We start from the raw sequence: 18,124 nt of genomic DNA on the forward strand, positions 1-18,124 counted from the left end.
CCACCAAATCATCCAGGCACCCATGCCAAATTAAAGTTCAGGTAATCCACACCCCAATACCGATCGTCTAACCCTATTAGCGTCTATTGGTGTTAAATCTACTTCAATTTTTTAATGGTCTACACATTTACGAGGTCTAGGCTTGTCTCTGCTTGACATCGACCCTGTGACGGGTGTTGTTGATTCGTTAGCGACGGCCATTAATTTGGGCAGTGACCGGGCAGATTGAGATTTTTTTCTGTGAGATCAACCGGGCAGATTGTGGTGTTGTTAATCATTAAATAACTCCCATGGGCTAACCCGCTTGTTGCGTCCTGTCTCGGCTTTGTGGGCCGGTGGACGTCTTTCGGCCCGGTGGGAGCGTTCGTTTCGTCGTTGGCCCGTGCCCTCCCGTCCTCTCTTCCCGGCCGCCGAGCGGCTCTCGATCTGGCTGGGTCGCTCCGTTCGTCGCTCCCTGGGCATCGTCGCCGTTCTAGCGGTGCGCTTCGCCGCCTCCTCTACTTCTCGCGCGCTCCGGCTGCTACGACGGTTGTCGGCTGCGCGAGAGTGGTTCCGGCGGCCCGCGTAGATCGGCGGTAGGTGTTTCCTTCATCTCCTCTCTCTGTTCTCATGGCCTCATGGTCCTGCGACCTGCGTGCTCGTGAGCGCCGCCGTGCCCTCCGATTTGGCATGCGCGAGCTCGTTCCAGTTGGCCGCCGTGGTTGCTGGTTGGATTTTTGCGGCACCGCCCGCCGCCGTGCCTCGGATCTATAAGCACAGCCCCGCTAACCCATTGGCCCGTTATGTTCAAATACCCGTTAGCCCGGGAGGCTACCGCTCTCGCGGCCTATCCGGATCACACACCCGCGAAGCAACAGCCCCGTCTCGTCTCCCCGTTTCTCTCTAGTCTCTAGCCACCTTCGTTCCCCACCACTGTGCCTAGGGCTCGCAGTGGGGGCGACCGGACCGCGGCCTCCGACCTCCCTCCACCGCCGGAGGCGCCCTCTTCGTGCCGCACGGGGGCCGCCGAGGCTCCCTCCGTACCTGGCATGCCTCCGCGCCGCCGCAGCCGCGTCGCCAGAGGGCTCGCCGACTAGGAGGTGGCTCTGTCTCTCTCATCCGGTCTTCCCCCGTCCCCCCTGCCTCGAATTACGGGCTGCCTCATGCTGCTCTAGCCTATGTAGTATATGTTTTACAGATTTTTCAGCTAGAGTGGTAGATTTGAACCCATTGATGCGTCCAATTGCTTGCGGAGGATGCAGTTCCGGTCGTGCGGTGACTAGGGAAATGATTTAGAACCCCAGTATTGATAATTGGGTCAAATTCGCGGGTTTAATTACTAGTTTAGGATATGTGTGCTTATTTGGGTTGTACCCCTGTGATAATTTGGAGAAGGCCTTCATGGACTGATAATCGTTGGACTTCCATGCATGGACATCATTGAGCAGCCTGAATATCGAATCTGCTTGTTTCCTGACTGCCATGAATTCTAGGGTTTTAGTGATAGGAATTTAAGTGTCTCGAAATAGTTTTGCTTGTTAGGAACTGGTGAGTTTGCATGGGAAGATCTATTTGTTAAGCTGGATGCCTGGATGGTGTGAAAGTTAGGTTGAATATATATGTGTTACATAATTTATTGATAGGATTCCCTGCATTTTGTGATGTTATATATGCTGGTGTTTGGCAGCGGGTGAATGGGGGAGGTTGAAGAGAAAGTATCTCTGCAATGTATCATTGATAAATTAGACTTAGTAGGATAGGATGTATCTCTGCAATGCATGGGCTGATTATGTGGTACAGTTTTATACATGATGTGCTTTTGCTTGATAGTTTAGTGAATTCATCTTTCTTGCATTTACAGTAACACTAACAAGTTGCTAAGTTTGTGAATTTCAACCACTGGATAGATTTTTGCTTGCCTGTAGTCTTGTACTCTTGTACACCACGCTGCAAATTTTTTACTATGATTCTGCCATATCACTTCAGTACAGAAGTTAGTTGAGACTTGAGATGCATCATCAAGAATTTATTCATTTTCCCTCTCATACATCTTGTGGTTGCCAGCTAGCTGCTGTCTTTCCTATTTTGTTTTTTAATTCTGTGTTTTTATGTATGTGCTTCTACTTTATATATTCCTGACCACTCCCGAGCCATATCATTTCATTATTTAATGCTTTACTTGATTATTAAATTTAGTGTGTATACTTATTCTTTATATTTCCAGATCCAGGTGGTCTAGTAGACATGTCTTTTAGAAAGCACCAACTTTCCAGTAATGCAGCCTCCATAAGTTTGGCTCCTCCGGATTTTACAAGTCAGGAACTTGAGAAGGTTAATCCTTTGAATTCAGTGATGTCAGCTGATGTTGCATCCATGGATGGTGTGGATATTGATATGAGAGAAGTTTACTTTCTCATTATGCATTTTTTATCTCATGGTCCATTTAAACGGACCTTTGGTGAACTGTGCAATGAACTACTGGAGCATCAACTTCTACCTAGAAGATACCATGCTTGGTATTCGCGTCGTGGTTTCCATAGTGGTGAAGAAAATGATGACGGCATATCACTCCCTTTGGGTTATGCAAAGTTAGCTGAGAGGTAAAAATGTGTTATCTGTTGTCTAATCATTTAATCAATTTGATTCTGTTATTTTCTCGTGGAGGTGAGGATTCTGCAATTAATGTGGAGAACTGGAGATGCTCCCACCATTTCATTTTATAAGGCGTATCATTTAAGTGTCAAATCTTGTAACCTTGAACCAACCATTAGCCTCATATGATATAAATATTGTTGTACAAAAAATTATACCATTGACATTGCAAAGTACTTTCTTACGGTTATGATCATGTTGCTATACTTTTCCTGTGAACTTAACATCACCACTACCCATAGGAAAAGATGTTGGACATTTAGCAAAGTCCCGCTCGTGGAAGTGTAGTATTCCTGCACGATATATGCATATCAGAGAAATTAAGAGTCGGAGTTTAGTTTAGGAAATTGTGCCAAGTCAAATCACGCCTTATATTTTGAAACGGTTGGAGTACTTCCTAGTTTCTTAGAATCCAATGGGAAAAAAAACTGTATTTAGTGCATAAGTCAAATAAACTCATATGGTGCCTCTTGGTAGTCTTCAGTCCATAATATTCATCCACAGTTTGCAAATGATATTAGTATTTTGCATAGCTTGTCTGTGTAGTTTTTAACTGATTAAAGTTTTTGATTTTGAAATGACTGTCATCTTGAAAAGTAGAAAGCATATTAATTTAGCAGAATGAGTGAGCAGACATGAAATAAGCCTCCTACCCTGGCAGAACTGTTATACTTAATCTGCTTCTATTTCTAAATGATTACATAACATTGAGCATTTTCTTGTTGTAGATACCCCCACATTGGTAAAGACCACTTGGTAAAGCTATTAAAGCAACTGATGGTTAGTTCCTGTCACCCACACAACTTGATTGGAGCAGTTTCTCCAAACGCTGCTGATGTTCCAACACTTCTTGGCTCCAACTCCTTTTCGCTTCTTGCATGTATGTATATCATGGTGTTCAATGCATTTTTTTTTCGTTTTAGTATTCTTTGATAATCTGTGTATGCAATTTTATTTTTCCAGTTGTAGCAGTTCGATTTATCCTGTTCTTCCATGTTAGTATTGTAATGTGCTTATGCATTTTCGGATCCTTCAGCTGATAGGCAAGACAAGGAAACTCCCAAGATGCCAACCTATCTTCGTTGGCCGCACATACAGGCTGATCAAGTTCATGGTCTAGGTTTGAGAGAGATTGGTGGTTTCACTAAGCACTGTCGAGCTCCCTCTGTACGTGCATCATGCTATGCTATCGCAAAGCCATCTACCCTTGTTGAAAAGATGCAAATCATAAAGAGAATGAGGGGACATCAAAATGCTGTGTATTGTGGTTAGTTTTAACTTTCTTGCTCTCTGAGTTATATATGCTTAAAAATATGGTTTGTTGTTAGTATTTAAACTAAGGGCACATTTGTTATTTCGGTTGATAACTAATTTTGCCACACATTCTTGAGTAAGGTGGCTAACTTGCCACACTTACGGGCAAGAAAAATGGCCACCTAACCTTTGGCAAAGTTAGTCAAGAAACTTGAGTCCATGCCCAGTGGCCAGCAGGCTAAGAAGTTAAGGAGAGTAAGGTGTGGCAGCAACCAATCACTGCCTAAGAGAAAGATGTGGCTTACTAAGCTTAGGCATCATTTAGGGAGTTAGGGTGCAATTCAACATGTATTTTGTTATGTCCCTCATGAATCAACTCAATGTTAAGGCCTGCTGTACTTATTAGAAAAATTCCTGTGGTTGATCAACATTTGTTAGTTCATTCAGTTAACAATTCATATATGCTGTTCATTCTGTTCCAGAAGACCTTATTCTTTCCCCATACTATATCATTGACAAATTTAGCTGCTGCCTTGTTGTCTTTGGTTCCCCAAACCATCTTACTTCATCATAAATACATCATTTTTTATCTGCTGTATTGCTTTCATAGTAATCCTGTTTCTGCAGCTACCTTTGATCGCACGGGGCGTTATGTTATTACTGGTTCTGATGACCGCCTTGTTAAAATATGGGCGATGGAAACAGCTTTTTGTCTGGCTAGCTGCCGGGGCCATGAGGTAAGTTGTGGCTGTGTTGCATATATATAAACTGACCTTTCATTGATAACTTAACCCCACTTGTTCTGTTCCATTTTCCAAATCAAGGGTGATATTACTGATCTTGCTGTCAGTTCCAATAATGCTGTGGTGGCATCTTCATCCAATGATTTCATTATTAGAGTGGTAAGTTTGGTAGTTCATTCTTCCTAAGTAAACTGTCATAACATTCTTTCTTGGCCATAACATTATTCCTTTTATCTTCAATAACCACTTTTACCACTGCAGTGGCGTATGCCTGATGGAATGCCAGTTTCAGTGCTCAAGGGGCACACGGGAGCAGTTACTGCTATTGCATTTAGTCCAAGGCCAGGTGCTGCCTTCCAGCTGTTGTCGTGAGTGCTTCTTTTTCTTTCTTTTTCCCCCAATAATAAAATATAATTCGTGCCACTTTGTTGGTTCTTGTTGCTACATGCAAACTGGATGCAACTGCTTTCTAATGAAAATGCCCTGCGTGAAAGTATTTGATACCAGCGTATGTGATAACAACTGTATTTAATCGGCTAGTGCTGTAGTTTTCATGTTTGACTGAGGCTGATACTTGATTGAAGAAATTATAAAGCTAGATTGCCAGGTTAAAGAATTTGAATGAATTTTCTGGAACATTTCTCATTACTTTATTCAATATGTGCAGTTAAGAACACACTTGATTAAAGTTGTGAACCATGTTTCCTTTTTTTCTTCCTAAGAACTGTTTGGCAAATGTTTTACTTTACCCATGTTACTGGCAATACATATACATATGCAAAGCCATATTCTAGTACAAGTTGTTTTGTTTCACAGTGAATGGGCTTCTATTTATGCGATCTACTGATCTTACATTCTCTATGACCTTAGGGCAATTAATTTGTGCTGATTACCTTCATAGATAATTTTGCTGTTTCCGAAATAATAAAGATATGTTGCATTGCTTTATGTGTTTGTTGGGCAACCTTTGCTTGGACTGATTTTCATTTGTCATTTTGAATGTTGATTGTTTATAACACATGTAAGGCGTATTCAGAATGTGTTTGTCTTCTATGCTCTGGAATAACCTCACCATTTGACATGCTGTAGTACTTCACTGCACATAAGTAGGGTTTTGCTTGCTATTTTCATTTATGTGCTTGCTGAAGTTATCAAATACTATATGTTGGCAGGTCATCAGATGATGGGACATGCAGGATTTGGGATGCCAGATACTCCCAACAACCTCCACGAATATATACACCAAAGCCCCCAGATGTTGCCCCTGGTTAGTTCACTGAAGCATGTATACTGCATTAGTAATACTTGTTTTTCCCTAAAAAAAGTAATACTTGTTTCTGGATAATCCAATCCACGTGGTGTTGATTCCAGGGAAGAGTGGTGATGTGTCTTCAAGCGCTGTTCAAGTCCAGCCAACAAATCACCAAATCTTATGTTGTGCATTTAATGCTAATGGAACTGTGTTTGTCACTGGCAGCTCAGACACCTTTGCTAGGGTGTGTTTTTCTTGTTACCTTTTGTTTTCAACTTCTGATTTAACTATGGTGAAAATTGGCCTTTTTCATAGAAATTTTTATTTCAGGTATGGAATGCTTGCAAGAGTTCTTCTGAGGAACACGACCAACCGAATCATGAGATGGATCTATTATCTGGGCATGAAAATGATGTAAACTATGTGCAGTTTAGTGGATGTGCAGTGGCATCAAGATCATTTTCATCTGATTCTAGTCATATCTCTAAGGAAGAAAATAACCTGAAGTTCAGAAATTCCTGGTAAGTATTTTGTGCGTACTTAAAGTTTGTTTACTCCTTTTAAATGATCTTATGTTAGTGGAATCAGTTCTGATATGACCAGGGAAGGAACCTTTAGTAGATGAAAGAACGAGGAATACAGAGGGCACCTTGAGCAAGATCCCCCTCCTGCCGAGGAGATCTTTGCTCAATTCTTGCCTGCCTAACCTAGGACTCACGACAGCCTTTTATAGACAAGGCGCCTAACAAACTCACCAACAAATCTTATCCAAGCAACTAACAAATCCTAAGGGCTAACAAACTTGAACAAAGTAACTAATCCTATCTTGATGGCGTGCTCCCGGTCCACGTCCATAACATTCCCCACCCCTTCAAGACAGCTCGTCCTCGAGCTGCAATAGTGCTCAGAACTGAAGACAGAAGATTGAAGTAGCCTGTTGTTGGTGAAGATAGCAGCACGGTAGAGCAGTTCACGCCACAAACACTTGCTGGCTCAGAAAAAAAAACAGCACCCATAGCAGCACTGTAGAATCCCCTGGCCCAATCCTGTTATCCCAAACTCTCATCATCAACGCTGAAGGCGCCCAGCTCAAGGTCAATGCTGTTGATCGACCAGGGTGTTGCGTTATGCCGGACAAGCCATGACAGCTGCAGCTGACGGCGAATTGGAGCTCAACGCCCTTCCAGCTCGAAGGTGGCTGCAGTTTTGGTGGTGCCAAATCTCGCCCAATGAGCTCAAGGTCTGGTTTACCCATATCGATGACGCCGGTGGAGTCCGGCAGCGGATGGAGTCTGCCCCAGCAAAAAGGATGGGGGCACAGCTGACAGTAGGTACCCTCCAACATGCAGCCGCGCACGTAGGCGGCCGAAAAGTCGTTGCTGGTGGTGTCCGGCATGTCCGGGGGTTGCAGATGCCATGGGTGCTGATGCCATGAGAGACGTAGCAGCCTAGGCTGTTACCGGTGTGGACGATGGTGGTGATGCTAGTGAAGTAGCAAGCTGGGCGTTGTCACGCGACGCCAACCAGGCTCATAGCTGTTGCTGTGGGCCCGAAGGTGATGCTGCTGCTGCCGAGGTCGTTGGAGCTGCTATTGTGGACGCTGGTGGGGAAGATGCCTCGGCTGTCGAGGGAGGCAGTGGTTGTGATGCAGCGACAGCCATGGCCACCGGCAGTGACGATGGCTGCATAGCAGTCAGTGCAGCCTGTGGCGAAGTCGCTGCTAGTGGCACAGCCGTTGAAGATGCATCAGCCCGCGCGTCGCCAAGGGATGGCACCCAGGCCGCCAGGGCTGGTGCTGCAGCAGCTGCAATCAGCAGTGAAGATGGAGGTGCTGCTGCAGGCGGAGAAGGTGTTGTCGCAGTCGGTGGTACCGGCGTCACCGGAGGAGGCGCGGACGGCGTTGCTGGCGCTGGCACCGTCGGGAATGGCAGTAACGGCGTCCGTGGTGCAGGGTCTTTGGAGGCGACGGCGTGGGCGTTGGTGCAGGCATAGCCGGCGGTGATGGCGTGGGTACTGACGGTGCAGGCGGCATTGGGGCGACGGCACGGGCGCCGATGATGAAGGCGGCATTGGAGGCGACAACGTAGGTGACGGTGTGGGCTCAGGCATCACATGAGGCAATGGTGTTGGCATCGATGGCGTGGGAATCGCCGGTGGAGATGATGTGGGTGTCGATGGGGCGGGGATCACTAGCGGAGACGGCATGGGCGTCGATGGCGCGGGCAACAGCGGTAGCATCACCGGCGGAGAAGGCGCGGGTGGCTGCGGTATAGGGGGAGACACCGGCGGCGTAGCTGGTGTCGCCGGAGGCTGCGGCGTGGGAGGAGACGCTGGCGGAGCGCCTAGTGCCACCAGTGGCTGTGGGGGCGAAGATGGCGGTAGGGCAGCGGGTGTCGCCGGTGACTGCAGCGGAGGGGATGGCGCCGGCGGAGCCGCTGGCGTCGCCTGTGAGGGTGGAGTAGATGGAGACGCCAGCGGAGCGCCAGGCGCCACCGGTGGCTGCGGGGGCGGCGAAGACGGCGGTGTGGCAGCAGGTGTCACCGGTGATGCAGGTGTTGGTGGCGGCAGCGGTGGCGCTGTAGGGGCTGGAGTCTCCATCTTGTTGAGCTTCCTTTGCATCTCCTCTAGTAAGGCATGGATGTCACGACAAAGAACTCTAGCCTCCCTGGTGGTTTCCATGGACGATGGATGTAGAGCAGATGCAATCTGGGGTGGGATTGGGTGGGATTTTTGCGAGAACAGGAGTGAAATCAATCTAATCTGGCGCAGGGGAAATATGGTGATGGAAAAAAAAGTTGCAGGATCTAAGGCTCTGAATACCAAATGATATGACCAGGGAAGGAACTTTTAGTAGATGAAAGAATGAGGAATACAGAGGGCACCTTGAGCAAGATCCCCCTCCTGCCGAGGAGATCTTTGCTCAATTCTTGCCTGCCTAACCTAGGACTCACGACAGCCTTTTATAGACAAGGCGCCTAACAAACTCACTAACAAATCTTATCCAAGCAACTAACAAATCCTAAGGGCTAACAAACTTGAGCAAAGTAACTAATCCTATCTTGACGGCGTGCTCCTGGTCCACGTCCATAACAGTTCTTAGTTGTTCACTTCACCCATGTCGAAAAGATGTCATTTTTGTCTTCAATCCTCTTAGTTGTTCACCTATGTCAAAAAGATTTCATCTTTCTCTTTAATTATTACATGAGCTAAGTTGGTCTCTTTTTGGTAGGTTCACGCATAATATTGTTACCTGCTCACGTGATGGCAGTGCAATTATATGGGTTCCACGATCTCGGAGGTCACATGTAAGCTAATGCATCCTAGAACTTCCAAATTTTTTCCTGAAAAACTTTGCGTGAATATTTTCTATGATTACTTGCACAGCTGCCCAATGCAGCTATTGCTATGGTGCTATCACTGCTATGACCGCCTCCTGAAAAGCTGCCCATCATATTTCATAATTCAGTATCCACTGCATATTTCTTCGTTGAATCATGCTTCAATCACTAGAGGGTGTAGTAAGGGTCAGTATATAATATACCTGATGCAGCAGCCAGCAGCCAGCTGTAACGATAAATCCTATATGATGGCTAAGTCAGGTGTACTGGCTCATTAGCAGACTGTCTTCTCGTGTTCGAGTGAGACTGTACATTATCAATGCCTTTGATGTATGCTATATATGTGTTCAAAATAGTTTTCTGTATAATTTGTTCCTGCATTGATCTCGATTCAGGGAAAGGTTGGACGCTGGACACGTGCTTACCATCTTAAAGTCCCCCCACCTCCAATGGCTCCTCAACCACCACGAGGTGGTCCTCGTCAAAGATACCAACCAACTCCTCGTGGTGTCAACATGATTGTTTGGAGTCTGGACAACCGCTTTGTACTTGCTGCTATCATGGGTAATGGTCTACTGTTTCATATGTTCTCACTGCAACCATATTGAAACAACACTTTGTTTATTGTTTTTGAGAAATATTTGCATGTGCTGCCATTTGAATTGTTTCACTATCATCTTGGAATTCAGAAGATTTTTTTTATATTTTTTAATCTGATCATCTCATAGTTGGTTAATTGCATAGTCACCACAAAGAATAATTTCATGTTGATTTCATTCATGACCAATCAAGAAGGGGTTGCATGATTGTACCTAGTTTGTTGATTGTCAACCATTTTCCTAGCAATGAACACCCAACACCCATCCTCACCCCCAGCACACTTTTGAACAGTAGCTTTCCTTAGTGACATTGTTTTAGTAATTTCTCTAACATGCAGCTCTATTATGATGTTAGTTGATTGAAATTTTATATATCAGTATATTACTGAACGAGTAGAAGCCCCTCCAGCTACTCCACCCTCATGTTCAAATCATTCACCTAATTTTTGAGTTTTCTTTTTAGAAGCGCCAGTCATTCTCTCATTCTTCTTTTATAATTCAATGATCGATTCTATCATTTCTATTCATCTTCCTTGTACTTATTGCAGATTGCAGAATTTGTGTATGGAATGCTTCTGATGGGAGCTTGGTGCATTCACTGATCGGCCATAAGGAATCCGTAAGCATATTTCATGCATTCTATGCATTATGCTTTCATTTTGTGAATGATATATTGTGTTTGGGACTCAGTCTGCTGGTAACTCAGTAGATAGTTTGTTAGGGTGCTATTCATATGTTATTTTTCCCCCCTTTTTTGAAGGATAATTCATCACGTTATTATTATTGCCTTGAGTGTTCTGCCAAGAGCATTGATAATGATCATTAAACATAGAAGGATCAGAAAAAATCATGTAGTGTAGTGGTAAGCAAAATCCTGGTGGCAGCAAAAAAATCCCCTCGCTGGCAACCCGAAAAAATAGTGGCAGCCGGCCTGTGGCACCTGTGGTTGGTCTGGGCCCTCCTACCAGGGGGTAGTTGCAGTGGTCGCTAACCCAGTGGGTCGTGGTCGGCCTAGGTTACGGTGCGGCCCTATAGGGTGAAGCCGGGGTTCGGGGGTTTTCTCAGCCTAGTTTTCTGAAATAAATTACTAGTTTTCTCTTGCAATGATGTGATACTGAAGTTTCTTGTTTAACCTGTATCACTGATTTGAGGTATAGCTGGTGTAGTACCATCAAACTTGCATGAGTTCTATGCCTTTAATCTTATGTCTAACAAAATTCTTTAACAATAAACATCTGTGGTGCTGCTTGATTCAATGTCATGATTTCTGTTCTTTCGCATTTCATCTGCATATTGTTATTCAACTCCTATTTACTCAGAATCTTTAACTTGCAGAAATGTTATCCTTTTTAATTTGATCAACTTCATTCTTAACAGACATTTGTCCTTGATGTGCATCCATTCAACCCTCGTATTGCTATGAGTGCTGGGTATGATGGAAAGACGATCATCTGGGATGTATGCTCCTAACCAGATTCCTTTATGTTCTAACAATATCCATACCTGAAAAATCTAATCCAATTTTTCTGCACCAGATATGGGAAGGAAAACCCGTGCAAATTTACGAAACAGGGCATTTTAAACTAGTTGATGGGAAGTTCTCTCCGTAAGTATGGCAAACTTTCTTCACAAGCTTATTTTACTACATATGCTACGAATACCATGAGATTCAGTATGGCACTTAGATAACATTTTCTAGATTGGATCCAAAAAGAATTTCTTGGATGGTCTGCGATTCTAGTGTCTTTACACACACACACACACACACACACACACACACCACCCCCATCCCACCCCACCCCGCGCGTCAAGCCCACGTGAAGGGTGGCGACTTCAGGGTTCAGATCTTCGAGATGACATGACTTGTGGGGCCTATGTTCAAACAAGGTTGTGGTGGTGTGACAAGTTGGCAAGGCAATGTGTTGGCGAAACACCGTTTTATGTTTTCTTTTGCACTATAAATCTATAATTTACATGTGTGAATGATTTCGTGTGAATAAAAATAAACAGGGCCAAACTTTTAAATAACGCTGAAGGCTTTGACCCTATTGTCATGTGAATTATCTCCCTATAAAAGAATCTCATGCAGAAGAATAAGCTAGCCCCCAATATTCGCACACACTCCTGTCTACATGCTATGGATGAGATCGCCTTGGGTGAACTTCTGGTAGCTTCATAGCCTTTGGTTATTTATAGGCGCCACATATCCTCTGGCAACATTAAGTAGGAATCCTATGGAAGTTATCCTTGTAGTGCATTTCTCCAGCTCTAAATAGGATTGGAGTATGAGACCTGGCAATATTGTTTATTTTAGATTGGTAATGAATGTGAATAAATTATCTGTCATGTTCTCTTTATGATATGCTGGATGATCATCTAGGGATGGCACATCACTTATTTTATCGGATGAAATTGGGCAAATATTCATTATTGGTACTGGACAAGGAGAGTCCCAGAAGGACGCAAAATATGATCAGGTACACAAGTTGTTACTCAACTATCACAATATGATCAGTTACACAAGTTGTTACTCAACCATCATGTTTATGGAGCTCAGTGATGATGTGATTTATTTGATGAGTAAGAATAATAGACATATTTGATGTCTCAGTTCAGTTTGGTGCTGTATAAATTCCTAGTCTGGCAGATATTCACAAAATCATCCACCCATGCGCCTATAGTTACATGACTACTAAGATAATAAAAAACACCCCTTTGAGCAAGTTACTATCTTTTTATGAATTTGTTTGTAGTTCTGACTATGTGCGTTCTCTAACAGTTCTTCCTTGGAGACTATCGACCCCTCATCCGAGATACCAATGGAGGCGTTATTGATCAGGTTTGTTAAGAAAGTTACAATTCTCGTTGAGTGCTACAGTTCAGATGATTTCTTTCTCAAATGTATAATTTCATTCGTTGCATTGTTTATATCTGATTAATGAATGGAATGATTCCAACATAATATATTACTTTCAAGGAAATTGGTGCCATTACCTTGCTGCTCATTGTTGCTATAGCTGCCATTGTCTCGACATTGCTGCTGTGCTCGCTTATCGTCATTGTGAGTGGCCCTGTTGTCACCTCATCAAACATGTAAGAGGAAGAAGGTGAACAGCGAAAGAGCAAAAATAGTGCGACAAGAGAGGCAGCTAGGGTTTTCAGGATTGAGGGGGAAAATATCAGAGTGCTGTGATAATTGGGTGGTAGGGTTGGATCAGTCTGGTGGGCTGGGTTGGCCTATTGTTTACCTTCTTCGTTTTTTTATCCTCTTCCCCTCTAAACCAGCCGCATGTTTTTCTAGACGCTCCTGCTATCTAATTTGGCATTGTATACGCGTCCAGCTTATTTTAAAAATTCAATTTGCGTTGGTAGCTGTGTGGCTTTCTAGATTTTTAATGCTCTTATGAAATAATGTAAGCACTACAAGACTAAGGAAATGCTGAAAGCACGATTAAACAAACAGGGGGGCATAGTTCTCCATAAACTACCAGAATTCAAACCTGTTCATAACTTTGTAAAGTTCTTTTTTTCTTCTAAAAAGCCCATGAGCTTGTGAGCTATGCAGCTTTTCCTTATGCAGCTTTTGCTCCGTGTATGCAGGAAACACAGCTTATACCATATAGGAGAAATATGCAAGACTTCTTATGTGATGCTGGTATGTAACTTCCCTATCAGCCCTCTAGTGCTTTTACTACTCAATTGCAATCATGCAATGCTTACTTGCCAATTTCAGGTATGATGCCATATCCAGAGCCCTTCCAGAGTATGTACCAGAAACGTCGGTTAGGTACACTTGGACTTGAGTGGCGACCTCCCTCTGTGAACTTTGCTGTTGGCCCCACTTACAATGCAACCACTGGTGAATACCAAACCATCCCAATTATTGATCCGGACAGGTGGGAACCACTTCCAGAGATAACAGACTTCATTGAGCTTGAACCAGAAAATGAAGTTATCTCTGACGATACTGATTCCGAGTACAATGGCATGGATGAGAATTCAAGTGAAGGAGAACAGGAGATTATGAGTGGTGATTCCTCGGGTACTTCATATTCAAGTGCAGAAATTGATGCGGATAACCCTAATAGTGCTGCTCATCTCCGCCGATCAAGAAGAAAGAAGAAAAAATCTGAGGTAAGTGTCAACTTTCAATATCATCCTATATTCCTCTGTGCTGTGTTCTAAACTTTTTGGCATACTTTCCTTCTATTACATGTTGTGCAGGCTGAACTTGTTACTTCATCTGGTCGGCGAGTTAGGAAAAAGATTTTGGATGAGCCTGATATAGCTACAGTGTCAAGGCCACGTAGAAGTAGGAAGTCTAGGAATGGACATTCAAGCAAAAGGAAAAGATCCCCAAAATCCAGGGGATTGCGTCCTCAAAGACGTGCTGCTCGCAATGCACTCAATTTTTTCTCAAAGATAGGAGCTTCAACGGAAGAGGATGAAGATGACTCAGAGGGAAGTTTCTCAGACAGTGAATTGAACACAGATAGTACTGATGCTGAACAGTTAGAACGCACTGGCCAGCTCAGATTTAGCACAGAGGAAGATGCTACACAACCTTCTCAATTTACGGATAATAAGGGAAATTCTGGAACTGGTAGAAAAATAGTACTCCGAATACCACGCCGTGATTTGAAAAATCAATTTCCTTCGGGAAGTGGAAAAGCAGAATGCTCCACACAGGATAAAACAATGAATTCTCTTGCTCTAGCTAATCATGGATCAGTAGAGCCCGAACTAACTGTTGAACACAGACATTCCTCTGCTTGCAAGGCTGAATTACCAGCAGATGGTGGTCTGTATGATGGTTCTGCTGTTCACAGTAACAACTCAATTAGGTGGGGTGAAGTTAAGATGCGATCCTCAAAGCGTTTCAAGTACAGTGATCCAGCAGGAGGGTTGTGGTCCACTCCAAACAATGCAGCTTCACAGGATATTGAAGGATCAGGTAGTCATGAGATGCCTCATGAATATGGTGGTGGAATCCAGCAAAGTGTTGGGCGAAATGTACAAGAAATACGACCTGGAATAATTCTAGATAACATTCAGGAAAACCACACTACTGATGAGTATAATGGAGAAAATTTTGGGGACAAAGAAAAGATAACTAACGATAATAATGCCTGGGCAGATGGAGTAAATAATACCATACAAGTTAACAATACTTCTCAGCCTTCCTTGAAACTGAAGTTCAAGTCAAGAGGCTTTGCAGATGGAGCAAGTTTGCCGGACAAATCAAGAAGTGCAGCAGAGGGAAATATCATGAATGCCGAGCATGGTGAAAGTTCAGTACGGCATGATGATGATTCTTCGATCAATCAACCTAGGAATGTGCACATACTTAATGTGTCCAAAAGTTCTCAGGAATGCACAGATAAAAGCATTGGTTTACATGATTCAAAAAAGCTGATCTTGGATTCTCCAAAGACATTTCCTGCAGTGTACAAAAGGTCAAAGCCAAATAACAGGAAAAAAATAGATTCAGATGAATATGCAAACGAGGATAGTACTTCTATCTCAAACGACGATGGTGGATACCAACCTCCAGAATATAGTCCTGTTACAGCTGCAAGAGGTAGATTGAGAAGAAGCACAAGGAAGTCTTATGCGCACAATGGTGATGGCATACCACGGGATGATATTTCTCAAGTTAAAGATTCTTATAGTTCCTATAAAGCTTCAACTAGTGGAAGACGAATTGTCACAGATGTACGGGAAGTAATGTGGCAACCAACCTCAAAAACGGTTGGTTTAAGGTCTGCTAGGAACAAAAGAGAGAGTAGCAACTTTCCTGATACACATCTATTTGGTAAAAAGCACCAGGGGGCCTTAAAGTATTCATGGTTAATGTTGCACGAGCATGAAGATAGTTACCGTTATATTCCTCAACTCGGTGATGAGGTTATATACTTGTGGCAGGTAATGCTATTTTTCATATTTATTATGTAGTCTGCAGAAAGTATGGGTATGAAACTTCTCACTTTTGTTTTCTCCACATTTTGCCGCTTCTCCTTGCCCCTAAGTGTAGGACTAGTAGTTGATGGTGGAAAAAGCATATGTAGAGTGAATGAAATACAAATATGCTTGGGTTGACTTTATATAGTATTTCACTATTATGATCCTCCTTTCTGGGCTTGCTATATTTGTAGGGCCATGAGGAATATCTTGAAGGAGAGCGATTATCTGATCCTTGCCCTTGGATGCGGATAAAAGGCCTTAAGGCTGTAGAACTTTGCAAAATACAGGGTCTTGATTACTCCTCTTACAAAGGATCTGGTGAAAGCTGCTGTAAACTATCCATCAAATTCATTGATCACGCTTCCACTGGGTTTGGCAAAACATTTATGATCACCTTGCCTGAGCTAGTTAGCTATCCAGATTTTCTTGTGGAAAGAACAAGGTATGAAGCTGCTATGGAGCGGAATTGGACCCACAGAGATAAGTGCAAAGTTTGGTGGAGGGATGAAGAAGAACAGGAAGGAGGAAAATGGTGGGAGGGACGGGTTATGGCAGTAAAACCTAAATCAGCTGATCTCCCGGATAGCCCATGGGAGAAATATGTCATACAGTATAAGAATGATGTTTCTGAGCACCCACATAGCCCCTGGGAACTTCATGATGTAGGCAATTTATGGGTTCCATGGAAACATCCGCATATCAATCTCGAGATTCGGGATAAACTGTTATCAGAAATGGAAAATTTACAAGAAATGTCGCATGGGAATCAGGTGAAGTTATTTTTATTCATTACACTTTTGCTACCTTTTTGCTGTGGTATTGATCTTTAACAATATTTCTTTATGGTTTTACAGGATCGTTATGGTGTTATAAAGTTAGACAAGGTCACAGAAAAGTCGGACTTTGTGAACAGGTAATTATTGTATGTCGTTTTTCAGCGATTTTTCATTGAAATTATGATTTGAGAGGCAATGTTTGTTAAAAAAATTATACTTCACAAAAGGTTGACCAAATAAGTCCAAACAAATGTCTGCATATTTGTTTTCTCATTTCCTTTTATTTATACATGAGATTATCTAGAATATTGGGACCTACAAATCATTTTGTTGGTCAGTAAGAACCTACAAATCTCTGTTGAATTACATTTGTTATATCTAGTAGAAATGTTCATCTTAATTGACTCCTGGCCATACAATTTTTTTCCCTAGGTTTCCTGTCCAATTTTCCATAGAGGTGATCAAGACAAGACTAGCGAACAATTACTACAGAACTCTGGATGCTGTCCGACATGATGCCACTGTGATGCTTATAAATGCAGAGTCTTACTTTTCAAAGAGTGCTGAAATGACCAAAAAGATCCGCAGGCTCTCTGACTGGGTCGATCAAACCTTTTCATCATTGTAGTGGGTCTAGGGGACGTTCCTCGACGCCTGATTGACACCTTCATTTTTCATGTCAGCAGAATTTTCGCCTCAGCCATCAAGATGATTCTACTGAGGCATAATTTTGTTAGAGGAATTAACCAAAGTAGTTCTCAGGGTGAAAAGGAATTTTCGATGTAGGTCAACCGGTTAAACAATTTGTTTGCTGATACAAATTGATCTTAGCTAACTCCTCTGACCGTTTGATTTCCTGTTGTCAAGACACAATGTTTCATCCTATTGGGGCTTTGTTAGAAAAGATGCTAAGGTGTAAAGCTGGTAGAGGAAATGCATTAACAGATATCATTCATTGTGTATAGACACCAGTACATCGGCAATAAAAGAGGAAGAAAATGTGTCTCGTCTGTGCTAAGTACAATTTGGGATCTTTGTTCCAAAAAAGTACAATTTGGGATGATACATTGTATGTCTGAAGTTAGTAGCGCTTTTTTCCTGCGTGTCTAGGCACGCCGTTTATGTAAGGCTTTGGATGCCTTTTCTCCATTTGGTTTGATTTATTGCAGTTGGTTGAAGCCTTGCGACTGCCATTACAACTTTTGGCAAGTAAAAGGGGGACTGTTTCTTTGTCTAGTACTATAGTACTTACTTTACTCCACGCAAAAACATCTTTGGTTCAAGCAATGCAGCAAGCCATGAGGCCCTGCATAAAAGTGACTTGACTTCCGTAACTTCGCGGTTTGTGCACCAAGTGACTTTCGTTGACTGCATTACCATTTTAACAGGTAGTTGGAGATTAGTGGTTCCTTATTTGAAGACTTTTTTGATCTTTTTAAAACATAGGAATAGGAAACACATTGGAATGAAACGCATGATTTTAGAGTAATGAAGAGAGCGCATCGAACATCTTAAAACACGAGATCTGGACTAATGCTTGCTTCGCTATGTAGTTTTTTGAGATGAT

The 18,124-nt window shown here is 43.0% G+C and overlaps 1 protein-coding gene across 5 annotated transcripts; it reads left to right on the top strand.

Annotated features, from left to right (window-relative positions):
• Positions 1-417: 417 nt before the first annotated feature.
• On the top strand, positions 418-17,684 carry LOC112876229 (bromodomain and WD repeat-containing protein 1-like). 5 transcript variants are annotated; one of them, XM_025940290.1, is made up of 24 exons: positions 850-1,079; positions 2,204-2,579; positions 3,360-3,511; positions 3,668-3,898; positions 4,513-4,622; positions 4,710-4,787; positions 4,890-4,996; positions 5,801-5,895; positions 6,000-6,124; positions 6,211-6,401; positions 9,110-9,185; positions 9,614-9,782; positions 10,366-10,436; positions 11,195-11,275; positions 11,353-11,423; positions 12,198-12,294; positions 12,597-12,656; positions 13,418-13,472; positions 13,551-13,713; positions 13,822-13,951; positions 14,033-15,742; positions 15,973-16,551; positions 16,636-16,694; positions 16,990-17,684. In XM_025940290.1, the coding sequence occupies exons 2-24, from the start codon at positions 2,224-2,226 to the stop codon at positions 17,183-17,185; spliced, it is 4,962 nt and encodes a 1,653-aa protein (XP_025796075.1). In that variant the 5' UTR covers positions 850-1,079; positions 2,204-2,223; the 3' UTR covers positions 17,186-17,684. The 5 variants fall into 5 exon arrangements, with proteins under 5 accessions (XP_025796072.1, XP_025796075.1, XP_025796071.1 ...); XM_025940287.1 differs by lacking the exon at positions 850-1,079 and adding an exon at positions 418-575 and having other exon boundaries at positions 13,551-13,951; XM_025940286.1 differs by having other exon boundaries at positions 13,551-13,951.
• The last annotated feature ends 440 nt before the right edge of the window (positions 17,685-18,124 follow it).

The sequence above is a fragment of the Panicum hallii genome, chromosome 9 (genome assembly GCF_002211085.1).
Source record: "Panicum hallii strain FIL2 chromosome 9, PHallii_v3.1, whole genome shotgun sequence".
Taxonomy (NCBI): Eukaryota; Viridiplantae; Streptophyta; class Magnoliopsida; order Poales; family Poaceae; genus Panicum; species Panicum hallii.